Here is a 16,707-nt window from a genome sequence, read left to right as displayed (position 1 = left end):
AGGAACACTTAGGAGTCGATTACCCCATCCTTAGGAGCTTTCGTATTTAGATTGTTTACATTTTTATTCATAACTCGATCACTTACCCGAACAGGTACACGATCACCTGCTTCGAGTATACCTTCGAGCTGTTCTTACTTTTCTTCTTTACTCGATCACCCCACCCGATCCTGTACTCGAATGCTTGCATCGAGTGCTTAGGTCATGTGGTTCTTATTCATTTGCTTTCTTTAATTTATTTTAGGATTGTTAGATCAAACCCATTTATTGCTTGGCTTGACTTGCATAGTTCTGATCATATCTCATATGCTAGCATAACAACCATTTGGATTGATAACCCTTTGTACTACAACTGAATAGGGAATTGATACTCTGGGTGAAAATCCTGTTATCACTCCTCCATCTCCTGTGTCACGAGATTAAAGATGCAAATTTGAGTAGTTTTTTTCATACCAAATATCATTGAAGTAGATGGAGTTTCCATTAAAACCCACAATGTCATCATTAGCGAGGAAAGTGATGCCTAGATCAAGAATCAGCTTTTTCATCATGCTTGTTAAAGAAAACTGATGAGCAAACATTGTAGACGTGGAAGGACCAGATTTTTACCAGTTGTTCGCACTTGAACAATTGTTCAACCTTGAGGACACCTCTGGTTACTGTGACTACAAGTTTTGTACGCCATATTCGCCATGAATCGCTTGTTGTTACTACTGGATGAAGTAGAGAGGGGTCACCAGCAACACCACAGTGAAAATTCTCTTGCGGAATCTCTCTGGAGAAATTGAATATTTTGATACAACCACCAGTTCTACGATTTCGGAGGAGGTAGTAAAGCTTGTGATCTTTGGAAACCATCTGAGAAATATCAGCAAAATAACCTTGGGGAATTTGAATCTAACTCCAGAACGTATCTCCTTTCTTGGAATAAACCACACACCATTCGTCAAGTCCCCACATACTCTTTAGTTTGCTCGTCAATCCAAAACACAAGGGAATGCAGACTCATATTAATACCTTTGAACTTCCTTGGGCGGTGGTGAGGTTGATCGTTTCCGTTTGAAATACAAAATTAACCTATCGAGGTGGTTCGCTCCACCTTTGTCGTACAAAGTTGTGATTCCACCGGAGGTAAATAGATCCACTCGTGGGTAAACAAATTCAACATGTAGAGATCAGACCAATGATCTGCCATAAGGAGACAGTTTCCACATGTTGCTAAACAACAACTATTTGCGAATTCGAACACATCAGCTGGCATTCTGTAAAGCTGCCATTCTCCTCGGGATTGAAGAGGGTGCACCAATGGTTTTCGATCTTGTCGTCTTCGTCCTTACATAACAATTAAAGTCATTAAAACTCTACATAAAACAAAAAAAGTAACATCCCTTCTATTCACCTCCTCATTTCAACCAATCAGAATCTTCTAGATAATCTTTCATTTGAAAAATAAATCAAAATTATATTAAAAAAACAGAACAAATTAAGAAAACAAATTCTGTATACTTTTTAATTAAAAATTAAATATTAGCTTGGATTAGATTTGTTGGTTTTAGGTTTACAAATGAGGTGAGTAGAGTTTAAATTTTACAATTAAAACGAAATTATAGTCGGTTTGGGTTTACAAATGAGGTGGTTAGAGTTTAGATTTTACAATTATAACAAAATTATATGTCGGTTTGGGTATACAAATGAGATGACTAGGGTTTAGGTTTTACAATTCGAACGCAATTATATATCGGTTTGGGTTTACAAATGAAGTGGTTAGCATTTAGATTTTACAATTAAAACGATATTATTTGTCGGTTTGGATTTTTAATTTTACAATGTTGTACACAGATTTTGTTCCCTTATTTTATAAGAAAATAGGGTGAACCTCAGTATTGTCCAGTTGACAATACTCTCTCAAATATCCCTAACCACCTTAGCCGATTGTTGTAGCCAAATAGGGATGTTAAATTTAAGGGTGTCAATCGGGCTGGCATGGCCCGGTCCGGTAATTGAGTCTGGCTCGGTCCTACCTGAAATATTTTCGAGCATATATTTCAAAATTCGCCTAGTCCTTACATGGTTATATGGTTTTTCAAACTTTTTCGGGCTTAACGAATAAAAATTCAAACTTATAGGTTAAAAACACGTCTTCGAAAGCAATGTTTAAAAATTCATTATAAAACAAATCAATTAAAATTTAAATAACTCATGAATATTCACTAAAACCAACTTAATTTCAAATAAAAATTTGAAAACCAAATATTTTTTAATACTTTAACCAAATAAAATAATGTATATAAATCATATAAAATAGGAGTGGACAACCGGGTATCCATTCTGTTTTGGATCGGGTATTTCAGGTATTTTAGTTTTGAACATATATATTTAAGTCTGAGCCCGGTATTTTTCAGGATTGGGCCGAGTCAGCCCGCGATCTTTGGCCCTAATTGACATGCCTAGTTAAATTAGGGTAATCACACCCTAAACCCTGAAGATAAATTTAAAACCCATTACCCTAACCCTAAACTTTCTTAACTCATAAAAAGGTTTAAAATGTCAATTGAAAAAAAGCTTCAACCGTGCATCCCTTAGGCTTGGGAATAAAGTTCAATATCCAAAACCCGATCCGGAAAACCTAATTAAAATTGGATTCAGCTATGTTAGTAACCATGTCAATCACTTTTAGGGATATATTTTACGTGGTTAGGTTTTAGTATAGCCTCTTTCTTGTTTAAACTGATTCAATGTAAGTTTTGGTGAATCATACCTTTAAATGGGTTACTGAGATTTGTTGAAAACAGAGCAAAACAAATGGAATAAAACCGTACCTTTGTTCTTATTTCATAAGGTTTTAAATAGCTAAACTCAAAACCACTGCACCTCATCATACATAGGATTTTCTACAACTAGGAAATATGAGAGAACAATTCAACAGCCACGACTCCTACAAACTCGGAGTTTATTCGAACTATAAAAGACTTAGTCAAATAACACTAACAAATTCATTCCCTAAACTGTTTTTTGTAAGCAAGAACAATTTACCTTGGCTCATCAACAAGCCCAAGCATCTCCCTCAACTTCACAAATGTCTCTAGCTTCAATGGTTTGGTCATGATATCTGCCAACTGGTCTCGGGTGCCACAATGTACCAATTCCACCCTTCCTTCTCCAACTAACTCCCTTAAGTAGTGAAAACAAACCTCAATGTGTTTGTTGCGTCCATGATGAACCATATTTTTAAAGAGCTTAATAGTTGAACTGTTATGACATTTGATGGTGATATATTCTTCATGATCATGTTCGATATCCCCAAGTACTCTTTCCATACAAACTCCTTGTTTTGCACACGAGACTGCAACCATCTATTTGGCTTCTGTTGTTGATAATGCAACGATCAGCTGCTTCTTCGAACTCCATCAAACTGCTCCTCTAGCCATTAAGAACACAAATCCTGAAGTACTTTTCCGATCATCCAAATCTCCCACATAGAAACTGTCTGTATAAGGTTGAAACCCTGAGTTTCCTCCATGCTTGTACATAATCCCAATTCCTGTAGTGTTCTTCACATACCTTAGGATCCGTTTGACCATCTAAAAGTGAACCACCATAGGATTCTCCATGTAGCGACTTGCAAGACACACCACAAACATCAAATCAGGCCGCGTGACGGTGAGATACATCAAGCTTCCGATCATCCGTTTGTACAGAGTAGTGTCAACCGCTGTCATTTTAGAACCCATATTATAATGAATTATGAATATATGCATCCTCCAAATGTTTGTATGATAGATTCAGCGAGCAAAAACCAACGTAGTGACCGGTTTTTTTTTTATACCCGATATAAAATGTTTAACTACTAGAGCTGGGATTAAGTACCTGTTTTGGTTTCCTTTACTTGTTTGTATAGGATGGTGTGATACTATGAGCTGATACATGGGCAACTGAAGGGCCCATTGTGGCCGATAAGAACTGTGAGAAGATTCACTATATGGCACCAGATATATACTATTGTGGTGCATGAACTGATGTTGACACTGAAGCAGAAATTGATAATTTTCACCTACCAAATTTCTATACTGCTATGCCAGATCGAAGTTTATTCCTTGGAACCCCTGTTAATTTAAACCAGAAGTTAACACTTGCTCCATGTAATAGTTAATTTGTTTACCATTTCACTGTACAAATATGGTAAGCTCACATCTGCACGGTTGCATAGATACCAGACAGGTCGAGATTCCCGAGTCATTATTGCGTTGACCCTTCTCAAAAAACATCTTTTCAGGTATTTTCGCTTCACCATGACCAGAAAATCTTGTTATGTTTACTAATAGGCATATGTAACTGAGCTTCTGAACTATCATTCAGTTATCAAGGTCATGTCTCAGCTGCTTTTGTGCTTGGTTGATTTGATATTACCGGGCATCATCTTCATACAGTAACTTTTTAACTCCTGATCAAAGTTATATGCTCTTAAAAGCTTTTATAGTTCAGGTTCTTTCATTTTGTATTCATCTCTAACGTTCTGACTAAAATAAAGATATACCCACATGGTTCCACTAATACTCTACCATTTGCTACAATGGGTTTTGATTCCCTTGCTGCCATGTCAGTGTTTGAAGCAAAGTATAAAGAAGATCTAACTGTAAGTACAAAAGAGGTATTTTTATTTTTATATTTTGTAGATTTCTTATCGCCGTATGTTTGACGTTTGACTCAAATCATCCGTTAATTTAGACTAAAATATGATCATATGATTTAGTGATTCAAAAATAATATATATGATGCTTAAAACTTTAGATTGTTTTCATATCATCGCAGTTTAGGATCATCAGATCATATTTTTGTCTAAATTAACGCAGGATAATCAGGTTTCTTATCAGATCATATCAGATCCTAAAGTTTATCAACCAGGTTTAATACACCAGATCATCGCAGTATCAGTTTTCCTTCTTGATGCTTCAAATCCTCTTGTGTAAACCCCATAGATGACACCAGATCCTTCCTTAACACAAGCATTGAGGACAACAAGAGTGACTGAGAACTAAAAAAAACGAGGCTAACAAATCGGAGTTTTTCATCCATCTCTAAATTCTCAAGTGGAAGAAGATGTAGCAGATATGACAATTTCGTTCCTTTGTCAAAAATGCTAAAAGGGTGATTTTTGTTTATGTTCCACCTTAGCAATTTCTTATATTTTGATAGATTATTGATTTTTATAGATTTAATGTTGAGGCTGATGTGTCATAGCATGAGAGCAACACATCCTTCTTTTATTGTATTGATTGTAAGTTGAAATTAAAACAAAAATATAGAGGTGAACATTTAGTCGCTTAATTAAAATGATTTGCTTAGATATTTTTGTCTATAATATTTGTTGATTATGAACTTATTAACTTAATCTCGTTAAACTAAAATTTTAAACTACAAACAAGATAAATAAAAGGTCCAAAACAAAAAAGTTACGGTCATGCTTATAATTTATATTCTTCCAAAAGGAAGGAGCCAAAAGCAAACCGATCAAGTGGAGACTAGTACTAAAGCATACACATTCACTCGTTTATTCACAAAAGAAAGATAAGATAAGGTTGTACCTCTCCTTAATCCTGTGGCAGTGAACCACGTTATCATGAAGCGTTTTATCTTTAGGGTTTTTTGCCTCTTGTTGCTCTCACTATATATAGGTGAGGAAACCAATAGAAATACCATTAAGTAAGACAAAAGAGAAAGAAAAGAAGAAGAAGTAGTAATGGCTTCCTCTATGCTCTCCTCCGCTGCTGTGGTTACCACCCCAGCTCAAGCCACCATGGTCGCTCCATTCAACGGCTTGAAGTCATCCGCTGCTTTCCCCGTCACCCGCAAGGCCAACAACGACATTACTTCCATCGCAAGCAACGGCGGAAGAGTTAGCTGCATGAAGGTAAATGTCATTGATAATAACACTCGTTTGTCACGTACAATTAAACAAAACTGAAAATAATTGGAATTGGGAATTATATAGGTGTGGCCACCAATTGGAAAGAAGAAGTTTGAGACTCTATCTTACCTTCCTGACCTTACCGATGTCGAATTGGGTAAGGAAGTTGACTACCTTCTCCGCAACAAGTGGATTCCTTGTGTTGAATTCGAGTTGGAGGTAAATTAACACATAACTCTTTCTTTTTCTCTAATTTTACTTACATTGCAAGAAACCAAAGTCAATAGCCGGATTTTCTAAACCAAAAAAAAAAATGTGAATCGCCCAATACCAATTGAATTAAATGGTTTTCTGATGTGTGTATAGCACGGGTTCGTGTACCGTGAGCACGGAAGCACTCCCGGATACTACGATGGACGGTACTGGACAATGTGGAAGCTTCCATTGTTCGGATGCACTGACTCCGCTCAAGTGTTGAAGGAAGTGGAAGAGTGCAAGAAAGAGTACCCTAACGCCTTCATTAGGATCATCGGATTCGACAACAACCGTCAAGTCCAATGCATTAGTTTCATTGCCTACAAGCCCCCAAGCTTCACCGGGGCTTAACTTCTTTTTTGGAATATTCAATGTTGGCTATGGGGAATCCAGTTTTGTATGGTCGATGTAAATTTAAGTAATTATCAGCCAACTAAAAAGTTGAAGACTTGTTTTTTTTTTTAAGTGAAAAGTGAAAAGGTTATTTCCTATCATTTCCTCTATTAATATAATTTCATTGTTCTTAGCACTTTTATTACTCTTGTATATTCGTTTTATTTCCTTTAATTTAAACAACATTTTTGTTCCTTTGAATCCCCTCGTAATTCTTGGTTTTGATTCTCTAGACTAAAGATGAAATTTCCAAAGAGAGACCTTTTTCGCTACCTTTTTCAAAAAAAATTTGGATCAAACTCTATAATACCCTTGCAATCAAAAGTTTATTCATCAATATCTTTTGTGGTCTAAGTACCCTTTGACAAAGGATTGACCAACATATCTCATTTTTACCCCTAACTATTTATTTAATAAATCATAAAATTTTAAAAAGAAAACCATGTGGACCCCATCAATTTTTCTCCACCAATCGGGTTCCTTCTCTCTCCCCTCTCTCTCTCCTCTCTCTCCCCTCTCTCTCCCCTCTCTCTCCCGATCTCGTCCCCGCTCCCCCATTGTTGCTCCTCTCCCCCTTCCAATTGATACAAATCGAGTCCATAGAAATCGATTTGATTCCAGACGAAAGCAAAAGATTGGAATTGAAGCAAACAGCAAAGCAAAGCAGAAGATTCAGGTGATATTCTTACATTTATTTACCAATGCAATTAGGGTTCTTGAGGTTCATCCTAAAGCAATTAGGATATATACCTTGAATGCTCATTCAATTTATTCTCATTTGTATTAGTGTCGAAATGGGTCGCATACTAAGTGGATTGTAACACTTCATTCGAACTGAATCGTAAAAATATTCCGAAATAAATAGTGATTTTGTGGAGTCGATGTAGTACAACTGGTAGACTAGGTATAACTGATACGGGTACAACTGGTAATAGTTTGGTACAACTTAAACGGGTACAACTGATACAATTTTGGTACAACTTGGTAATACTATTTACACGACAGAGGTTCCAATGTGAGTTTTTTATTTTATTTCAGGCACAATGAATAATAATCGTCGGATAATCATCGTTTTTGATTACGGGGGATATTATGCAACAAGGGAAAATGAACTAAGATGGATTTCAAGAGAAAAAGTTCATCAATCTCTTAGAATGGAGACATCTATTGAAGAGGTCAGTTATTCTGCATTGGTGCAGAAAATATGCAGAAAGGCGAAGGTTGATGAAACTATGACTGAGCTGAAATTGAGTTACGTTCCCGAATCAGTGCATCCTAAGAGACCGATACACATACATGATGATGATGATCTGATGTGTTATTTGGAAATGAATCCAGATCAATTCCAAGTTTTACATGTGGAAGTCGTGAATGATGTTGAAATAAATCAGGGGGATGAGCAAAGTCGAGGGACTGTAGGTTGTTCACTTAATGAGGAGTTGATTTCAAGTAGTAGAGCGACATATGAGAACACGATGTATGAAGGTGAGCCGTCTGAACGTTTTGAGATGATGGAGAATAGTGATGGGAACATGGTTCTTTATCAAGAACAGTCTGAAGAACGAGCAATAGCAGATAACTGTGATATGATTGAAGGTTCTGAGGTCACACCAGTTGTAAATCGTGAATGGGAAGATGGTTTGGATTTGACTTTACGTGTATTTAAATGGTTATGATTGTAGCTTGTCAACGACACACATGTATTTAAATGGGTTGATGAGGCATTGGTGGATGAAGTACAACAATTAGATTTTCAAGTGGGTGTCCTCGAAGAAGAAGTTAGACAGCTGAAGATGGATAGGAGCAGAGATATGAAGAAAATTATGCAGATCTGTTTTCTCGTTTTTTTTGGATGTCTTCTTGTGGTATGTCTTGGAAGATGGTACAACTAAGTAGAACTTGTTCTTGGAAGATGGTACAACTACGTAGTACTTTGTAATAGTACAACAAAGTAAAACTTGTTCTTTGTAATGGTATAACTAAGGATCGTTTGTCTGGTTCCATTTGACGATTGCCGGTAATTTGTCTTGTTCTTGTGTGTTATTTTGTCTACTTAAACACACAAAGAGTTCACATACTGACTTTAACATTCCAACCAAGTTGTAAAATAGAGTTGTACTTAAAAAAACAGAGTTGTACCTAGTTAAACATTCCAAGTACTTAACAAAAAACATAAAAACAACCAAAGAGTTCACATACTGACTCATACAAGATTACATGCTCCTTACTTTTTGGAGTGCTTCTGCCTTGTTATAATAGGACTCCGACTCTTTACGACAACGGAAGGTCCCGTCCCCTTCTTACTTATAATCTTCACCTTTGTACGAAGTTGTTCTCCACTGTCTCCTTCTCTTGTTCTCTTTTTTCTCTCGTATCTCACTGGATCCTTCTCCATTGGATCCTTCTCCATTGGATCCTTCTCCATTGATCCTTATCCACTGGATCCTTCTCCCTCTCGGACTTCTCCTTCTCGGCCTTCTCCCTCTCGGCCTTCTCCTTCTCGGCCTTCTCCCTCTCGGCTTTCTCCCTCTCAGCCTTCTCCTTCTCCGCCTTCTCCTTTTCAGCCTTCTCCTTTTCGGCTTTCTCCCTCTCGGCCTTCTCCTTCTCGGCCTTCTCCCTCTCGGCCTTCTCCTTCTCGGCATCCTCCTCCTCTATAGCCTCATTTGCACCAACTCCGTCACACTCATTTGCACCAACTTCCTTGCTTGGAAAAACTCCTTCTCCATTTCTTTCCCAGTTCACATATGTTTCCACCGATTTGATCCTAGCATCCATGTCATCAAATTTTTCGTTGATTTCCTTAAACCCCTTCTTCACCAGATCTTCTAGCTGAATCAAGCTAGCTCTTAGCTGAATCAAGCTACCTCCTACCATATCATTCTCCGAATTTGCATCATCCTTAGCCACATCATTCGGATCCACATTCTCAATCACCGGATTAGCCTCAAATGATCAGGCGGCCACATCTAGGTTGTGAAGCTCTTCAAACCAAATTGACTTGTCCTTTTCAATTAAACGTTTGCTCCAACCATCAGCAACTGGATCATCCGCATCATCCCAGTCACCATCCTCATCTATGATCATGGCTAAAAGGCGTGCCTCCCGAGGAGTTGGAGTTAACATACTATCAATCTCCTGTCAAAATAAACAAACATAACATACTATCAATCTCCTATCAACCAATGTTACATAAATAATGAATCTGATAAGTAATTTACATAAATAATGAATATGAATAACTAACCTTAGTTGTACCAAGTTGGTCATATATTTCTTTCAAAGAAAAACCTTTCTTCTTACTTGCTTTAAACTTCATCTTGCACATCCGAGGACAGTTACGGTGTGCATGTGAATCAGAAACGTCTTCTCGGAAGGTGTTCTTTAGCACAGGAATTGCTTCAAACGCAAGAAGCTACACACAACACAAGAACATTCAATGTTTAGTTGGATCCAGTTATACTAAGTTGTACATTTTGAAAACTAGTAATTACCTCCAAAGGAATGATGAAACTAGGAAAGACCCACTGTGGACCCACAACTCCATCAAAGTGTCCCATCAAATGAAACATGTCTTTCATGTTCTCATCAAATGGCATTCGACCCCAAGGGAATGTTCTACACAAATCAAGATCATCCACAGCTCTAAGAAAGAAAGGCTCCACAGAGGGTGCATTCTTTCCACCCTTTTTCTTCCCTATGATGACGCTAGATAAAAAATACAGTACGACCATCTTCAAACGATCCTTTGAAGGTTTCTTCATAGAAAGTAGCTTCGCTTTGACATCTCCATATTGTATTATTTGTCTACCTTTAAATTGCTTCCGAGCAAAATTTAAACTGCCCAAACCATCCTTGAATTTTGGATACTGATGGCAATATAACCCATAAATGATTGCCATTTCTCTGAGAGAATACCGGATGGGAGTCCCATTAACAATGGACCAGCATTCATTTTTCTTCTCCAAATGCGCTGTGAGAAGCAACAACATCCACATACCCATCAACTTATGATTTGAATCCTTAGGCATATGGAAGAAATGCTTGAACTGTGGGTGCCCTAAGAACCATTCCAACTCCTCTTCCTTAAGATGACCGCCTAATAAGTTTACCGCCTCTGAAATATAACACTTTCCAGACATCTTGAAAGGCTTCGTATACTGGGAGTAATCAAAGTACATACTCAAAGGTTGCATTACATCGGATTCATCCTCAGATTCCTGCAAGACACATATCTAGTTATACCAAGTTTTTCTAAGTTATACCTTTTCTAAGTTATACCAAGTTATACAGTTATACTTTTTAGAACGAATTCTTATACGATTATACCAATATAGGGAGAGATACTTACCGATGAATCCTTATCATTTGACTTCTCAATTGAGTCCGTTTTATCGGAATCACGTTCTGATTCATCTCCACGAGTTGCTTCTTCTTCGAGATCTGCTGGGGGATTCGATTTTTCCACATAGCTTGGGTTCTTTGTACGAACCATTATGATTCTTCCACACATGCACACAAAAAACAACAACCGATTTCAACTTCAACTTCCACTCCAATTCATGAAAAAAATCGACAAAACCCCAAAATTGAAAACCAAATTATCGAAAATCGAAACTCATATTACCCGATTTTGAAAAACAAATAACCCAAATTCGAAAAACCCCAACCTATTTCAATTTACCCAGAATCGAGTTATCCTTAGTTGCACTTGAGGGAGAAGAATAATTAACGGGAATTGAACGAGGGAGAGTGGAGTCGTGAATGAAGGAATTCGAAAGTTGGGTAGTTAAAGGAGAGATCCGATTTCAACTGGATTGTCCGAATTTTGTGGGTTTGGGTGGGTATAAGGTGGTTGGATCTGTAAATAACAAAAATGATATAGGTTTCTTTGTCTTTAACCACATTTTTGATTAAAAAAATAAATAAATAGTTTGTTATTTTCGCAGGGACATATGAGAATACCAGTTTGATTAGAAGGGTATATTAAATTTTAGTCCAAAAAAATTGCACGTGAAAGCATAACAAAGATGGTTTAAACCATTTTAAAGATGAAATTAGACAATAAAAGGGTACAAACCCGTAAGTGGGATATATGTTTTAAGTTTAATTCAAGTCCAAAAAATAAAAATATGGCATCGTATCTAGCAAGGACCGACAACAATGAAATTTATAATGGAGATATCAAAGCATGAATATCTAAAATTTGGAGAATGTTCCCTAAGATGATTATTAACTTGAAAGTGTAAAAGACTTATTTTTTCCGAAAGTTCAAGATTAACGAAAGAAATATGAAATTTTAGTCGATTATAAATGATGATGAAAAGTTGAAAACGTAGCATCCAAAATGGTTTTTTCTAGTTTTCTTCAGAAAGAAAAAAAAATCCAATATTCTTGGATTTTTCTATCAAAACAATATGTATACAATGCAAGAATCAAGGGTAAAATACAACAAAAAAAAAAAAGAAAAAAAAAAAGAAAAAAAAAAACAGTAAGAATAAAAAATGAATTATTAAATATTCTTTTCCATTTTTCCCCGCATTTATTCACATAGTTTTAGTGTAAAGAAAATCCTAGGAAATGAAAGATTAAATCTTCTTTTAGTAAAACAAGTATATACAACGAAAGGGCAGTACCTTGCAACTTAGTTGAATGGGTTAAGATAATCTCGTTTTCGCATATTTCGTTTCGCTGAGGGTGGAGCTTGTGATTGTTTTTCCCCAGGCAAGTCTTTTCTTGAACGGGTTTGACTTTGTATTTTGTACTTGCTTCGGTTGAAACGAATGGGCCATTTCTGAGCTTTAAGGTGGTAGTCGTGGATCCATGACCTTTTTTTTCTTCATGTTGCCTTGGGGTGAATTCTTGTCTCAAATTCATACCGTCCATTGAAGTGTGTTATGAAATTTCCCACGATTCATCAAGGCCTCCATGCTTTTATGTTGACATGGTGGGAATTATCTTGAGTTGCCATATTTTAAATGGGGCATAAGCAGAGCCGGCCCATAGGACAAGCCAATGAAGCATCAGCTTCTGGCCATATATATTATATACAAAATTCGCCCTTATTGCTCTCGGAGCCATCATATACAACTCTATATCCTTTTTGCTGCTACCTACATATATTGTTGTTGTTTTTTTTGGCTCAACAACAACTATTCATTATCCAAGAACATTACATCCAACACAAAGGAACATAAATTCCCCTCCATAGAATTGGACCAAATGCAATGAGTCGATCTAGTATGCCCTGAAACACTAGCCTTGTTGTCTCGCTTCAGCCTTGTTGTCTCGCTTCTTGGCCGGACTGACACCAGAAATTTGAGGAAGCTCCCGAGAAATGCTGGTTTTGAGAAAGTTCTCAAAACTCGGCCACCGACGCCCACAATAAACTCCCCAACAATCGGTAAAAACTAAAGCCCGACTCAACCATTAAAATCCGGTCAGCTAGTGACTCCGGCAGAAGGTTGGAGGTAGCAGAGAAACTCCGGAAAAAGACCCAGATCTGACACATGAAGCTGCAGAGAAGGCCGCCCGGATCTGCATCGAACCACCACCATTCTCCCGGAGAGGAGAGCGATCCGAGATCTTTCTCCGTAGCTTTAACCGCCGCATCATCACAACTCCGCGGTTGAACCCTCATCAGCATGACCAGTGAGGAAGAGATTGAGGCTCCCTACTACTACAACTGGAAGAACAAAGAAGAAAAAAAAGAAAAACAGAAAAACGGAGCCCTCTCACACCGCCGGTGAAGCCCCAAGCGGCGGAAAGGCAAGCGGACCTTAGGCGGCGGCGAGTTGTAAAACTAGGTTTTGAGAGAAAAGTCCTTCATATATTGTTGTTCTATATCTTCTTGTAACCTTTTTAATTTTGAGTAAAAGATCGTTTATAAAAAACAAAATTATAATTATAATGATCGCACCTACTACATAGACAATATAGAACATACATTATAATTCTAATAGGAATGATATTATAAACTGTACTAAACTTTCTCTTCTAAGATTAAAAATGGGCATGACGATTCACTCTCATAATGAATAAGCGATAACGAGTTACACAGTTTTCGTATTATCAGTACATTATTATTTAGAGAAATCATCAGTAAATTACAAGCCAAATTGAATCACAAATACTATGATAATACACATTATATTTAAGACCAAACGTCTGGTATCTCTTTTCCTCAAAAACAAGAAGCCAAAAGCAACCAGTCAAGTGGAGACCAGTAGGCAGTAACCATACACAATTCACTCGTTTCCCTACACGAGAAAGATAAGATAATGGAGTTTTCTGCCACATGGCCTTATCCTAGTGGCCCGTATCGATAAGGGTGTCAACACCTTTCCTTAATTCTGTGGCAGCTAATGACGGTTTCATCAATTATGGACCCTTTGATCATTGAAGGGATTTTCGCATCTTGCAGTTCTCACTATATAAAGATGACCAAGTCATTTGACAGGCAAGTAAATAAGAGAAAAGAGAAAAAGAAGAAGAGAAACAACAAGAAGTAGTAATGGCTTCCTCTATGCTCTCCTCCGCTGCTGTGGTTACCACCCCAGCTCAAGCCACCATGGTCGCTCCATTCAACGGCTTGAAGTCATCCGCTGCTTTCCCCGTCACCCGCAAGGCCAACAACGACATTACTTCCATCGCAAGCAACGGCGGAAGAGTTAGCTGCATGAAGGTAAATGTCATTGATAATAACACTCGTTTGTCACGTACAATTAAACAAAACTGAAAATAATTGGAATTGGGAATTATATAGGTGTGGCCACCAATTGGAAAGAAGAAGTTTGAGACTCTATCTTACCTTCCTGACCTTACCGATGTCGAATTGGGTAAGGAAGTTGACTACCTTCTCCGCAACAAGTGGATTCCTTGTGTTGAATTCGAGTTGGAGGTAAATTAACACATAACTCTTCATTCTTTTTTTTTTTTGGAACAAAACACATAACTCTTCCTTTGTCTCTAATTCTTCTTACATTGCAAGATACCAAAGTCAATAACCGGATTTTCTAAACCAAAATTGAATCACCATGTGAATCTTCCAATGTCAATTGTATTAAATGGTTTTCTCATGTGTATGTAGCACGGATTTGTGTACCGCGAGCACGGAAGCACACCCGGATACTACGATGGACGGTACTGGACAATGTGGAAGCTTCCATTGTTCGGATGCACTGACTCCGCTCAAGTGTTGAAGGAAGTGGAAGAGTGCAAGAAGGAGTACCCTAACGCCTTCATTAGGATCATCGGATTCGACAACAACCGTCAAGTACAATGCATCAGTTTCATCGCCTACAAGCCCCCAAGCTTCACCGGTGCTTAATTCCCTTTCTTGAATATTCGACGTTGATCATGTCAGAATTTAACTCTGTGTGGTCAACGCAGATTTAAGATTTTAATTAGCCGACTTCAAAGTTGAGAGATTATCTTCTGAAAATGAAAATGTTGAAGGTTATCTTTATATATCAATTTCCCTTTAATAATAATATCTACTCATTTAATTTTACTTTTTCCCTTAGCCCTTTTATTTTCGTTTTAGTTCCTCTAAACAACAATTTGGTTCCTCTAAATCCCCCCTAATAATTATTTATTTTGTTTCACTAGACTAAACCATTAAGCTCTATAGAAAGAGAAAAGTGTTTGCTACATCACAAAGATGCCTGAATCAATCGACCCTCCATGATTTAAAACTAAAGTTTAAGTCAGAGGGTTTAGCCATTTTAAAGATAAAACTAGTCAGTAGAGCTATCGAAAGATAGTGAAAGACGTCAAGGAAATCCAACCAAATGTATCTTTTAAAACCGAAACATATATATCCAACGTTGGGTAATAAGTTTAATTCAAGTCCAAAAAATACAGAGATATCATCATAACAAGCACGGATCAAGTAAGACTTAAATTAATCGAGCATGAATTTGCTAATTGTGAAAACTGGTTTACGTTAAATTAGATCATTGGCTATGCATTCAAAGCTGAAACACATATTAGTTATAAGTTGAACAATATGAAGTTATAATAAATTCTAAATGTTTTTAGTTTTCTTAAAAAAAAAAATCAATGTTTTTGGACTTTTCAATGCAAACAGAATACACATAATGTGCAAAATTAAAAGATAAAACACAAATTTTAATGTATAAAGAAATTGAAATTACGGACCATTTTGTCAATATCCTGGATTATATTCTCATCTTCGGAGTCAGATAAAATCCAAGGTAAAAAAATTTATAAAAACAAAAAAAAAACGAAAAAGTAGGACTTAAAAAGACAATAAATAGCGTATAGAACAAAAGGGGAGAGCTATTATCCATGACAAGGTTTGGTGATTTTGTACTTCGCACACGCTGCTTCTCTCATATGATTTAAATGGGGGACATGTTAATGAAGAGCTTTAAGGTGATCAGTGACTTGACTGACTTCTTGCCTCGGTTCCAAACCGTCCATTAAAATGAGTTATGATCATTCCTCATGATCCGTTGTTGCGTATATGATTAAGTTTACATGGTGGCCGCACTACAAAAGAAACAAGGCTTTTAACGTCAGTTTTATATCGGTTAATGTCGTTAATCAACTGACTCTGATAATATGGCATCGGTTTAGTACCTTTCGTATTATGGGGCGACGTAAATTTTGTGTCACGGAATCTGTTAAACTACCATTTATTGTAAAAAAAAATTATTTGCTTGTTAAAATAAATAAAAAAAATTGTGATAAAGAATAATTGGAAAACCAATGGCCCTTAAAATAAAATTAAAAACCCAATTTTATTCAATACGAGGTAAAACATAACTGTCTTAAGAAAATACAAGATCTTATTTAATGATTACAAACGTTAGTAGAAATTGTAGTAATATTGACTGTTAATCTGGCTAGTTTGATATTTACAGAAGTGGAAATTGCATTGTCTTCACCCAAATTTCATAACACCATCGGTGTTGATATCCTGCCGAATAGGGGATGGTCTAGTCCGATCTTTATATTCATAGACGTCCTCGACGTAGATTGTGTCTTCTCTTCCCCTGATCATGTCCTCTACTCCGGTACTTGAAACGTTTGATGGAACGAATGTGTTCGGTTTCTCCCTTCCCTTGATCAAACCAACGACTTTTACGAGCTTAACCGTGGATATGGTCATACAAAATTTAAGGTTTTAC

At 36.9% G+C, this 16,707-nt stretch overlaps 4 protein-coding genes and 1 pseudogene across 5 annotated transcripts; 3 read left to right on the top strand and 2 right to left on the bottom strand.

Moving 5' to 3' along the window:
• Positions 1 to 391: 391 nt before the first annotated feature.
• LOC147934492 (putative F-box protein At4g22165) lies at positions 392 to 3,353 on the bottom strand (annotated as a pseudogene).
• A 2,342-nt stretch (positions 3,354 to 5,695) lies between these two features.
• On the top strand, positions 5,696 to 6,691 carry LOC104724195 (ribulose bisphosphate carboxylase small subunit, chloroplastic 2-like). The gene is made up of 3 exons (XM_010442643.3): positions 5,696 to 5,908; positions 5,990 to 6,124; positions 6,272 to 6,691. Exons 1-3 carry the CDS (start codon positions 5,738 to 5,740, stop codon positions 6,509 to 6,511), a joined length of 546 nt encoding a protein of 181 aa, XP_010440945.1. The 5' UTR covers positions 5,696 to 5,737; the 3' UTR covers positions 6,512 to 6,691.
• Positions 6,692 to 6,705: 14 nt separating this feature from the next.
• On the top strand, positions 6,706 to 11,498 carry LOC147934491 (uncharacterized). Its single transcript, XM_087475016.1, has 2 exons — positions 6,706 to 7,229; positions 7,592 to 11,498. Exon 2 carries the CDS (start codon positions 7,597 to 7,599, stop codon positions 8,227 to 8,229), a length of 633 nt encoding a protein of 210 aa, XP_087331142.1. The 5' UTR covers positions 6,706 to 7,229; positions 7,592 to 7,596; the 3' UTR covers positions 8,230 to 11,498.
• LOC104724197 (uncharacterized protein At3g43530-like) lies at positions 8,623 to 13,391 on the bottom strand. 2 transcript variants are annotated; one of them, XM_087475015.1, is made up of 5 exons: positions 12,187 to 13,391; positions 10,902 to 11,052; positions 10,045 to 10,770; positions 9,798 to 9,965; positions 8,623 to 9,688 (listed from the first exon to the last, which is right to left on the bottom strand). In XM_087475015.1, exons 2-5 carry the CDS (start codon positions 11,043 to 11,045, stop codon positions 9,506 to 9,508), a joined length of 1,221 nt encoding a protein of 406 aa, XP_087331141.1. In that variant the 5' UTR covers positions 11,046 to 11,052; positions 12,187 to 13,391; the 3' UTR covers positions 8,623 to 9,505. The 2 variants fall into 2 exon arrangements, with proteins under 2 accessions (XP_087331141.1, XP_019087487.2); XM_019231942.2 differs by lacking the exon at positions 12,187 to 13,391 and having other exon boundaries at positions 10,902 to 11,054.
• A 620-nt stretch (positions 13,392 to 14,011) lies between these two features.
• Positions 14,012 to 15,062, top strand: LOC104724198 (ribulose bisphosphate carboxylase small subunit, chloroplastic 2). Its single transcript, XM_010442644.2, has 3 exons — positions 14,012 to 14,234; positions 14,316 to 14,450; positions 14,640 to 15,062. The coding sequence occupies exons 1-3, from the start codon at positions 14,064 to 14,066 to the stop codon at positions 14,877 to 14,879; spliced, it is 546 nt and encodes a 181-aa protein (XP_010440946.1). The 5' UTR covers positions 14,012 to 14,063; the 3' UTR covers positions 14,880 to 15,062.
• The last annotated feature ends 1,645 nt before the right edge of the window (positions 15,063 to 16,707 follow it).

Source organism: Camelina sativa, chromosome 11, assembly GCF_030686135.1.
Source record: "Camelina sativa cultivar CO46 ecotype springtype chromosome 11, ASM3068613v1".
In the NCBI taxonomy this organism is placed as follows: domain Eukaryota; kingdom Viridiplantae; phylum Streptophyta; class Magnoliopsida; order Brassicales; family Brassicaceae; genus Camelina; species Camelina sativa.
The sequence above is the reverse complement of the archived record's forward strand: the minus strand, read 5'-3'. Positions and strand labels throughout refer to the sequence as shown.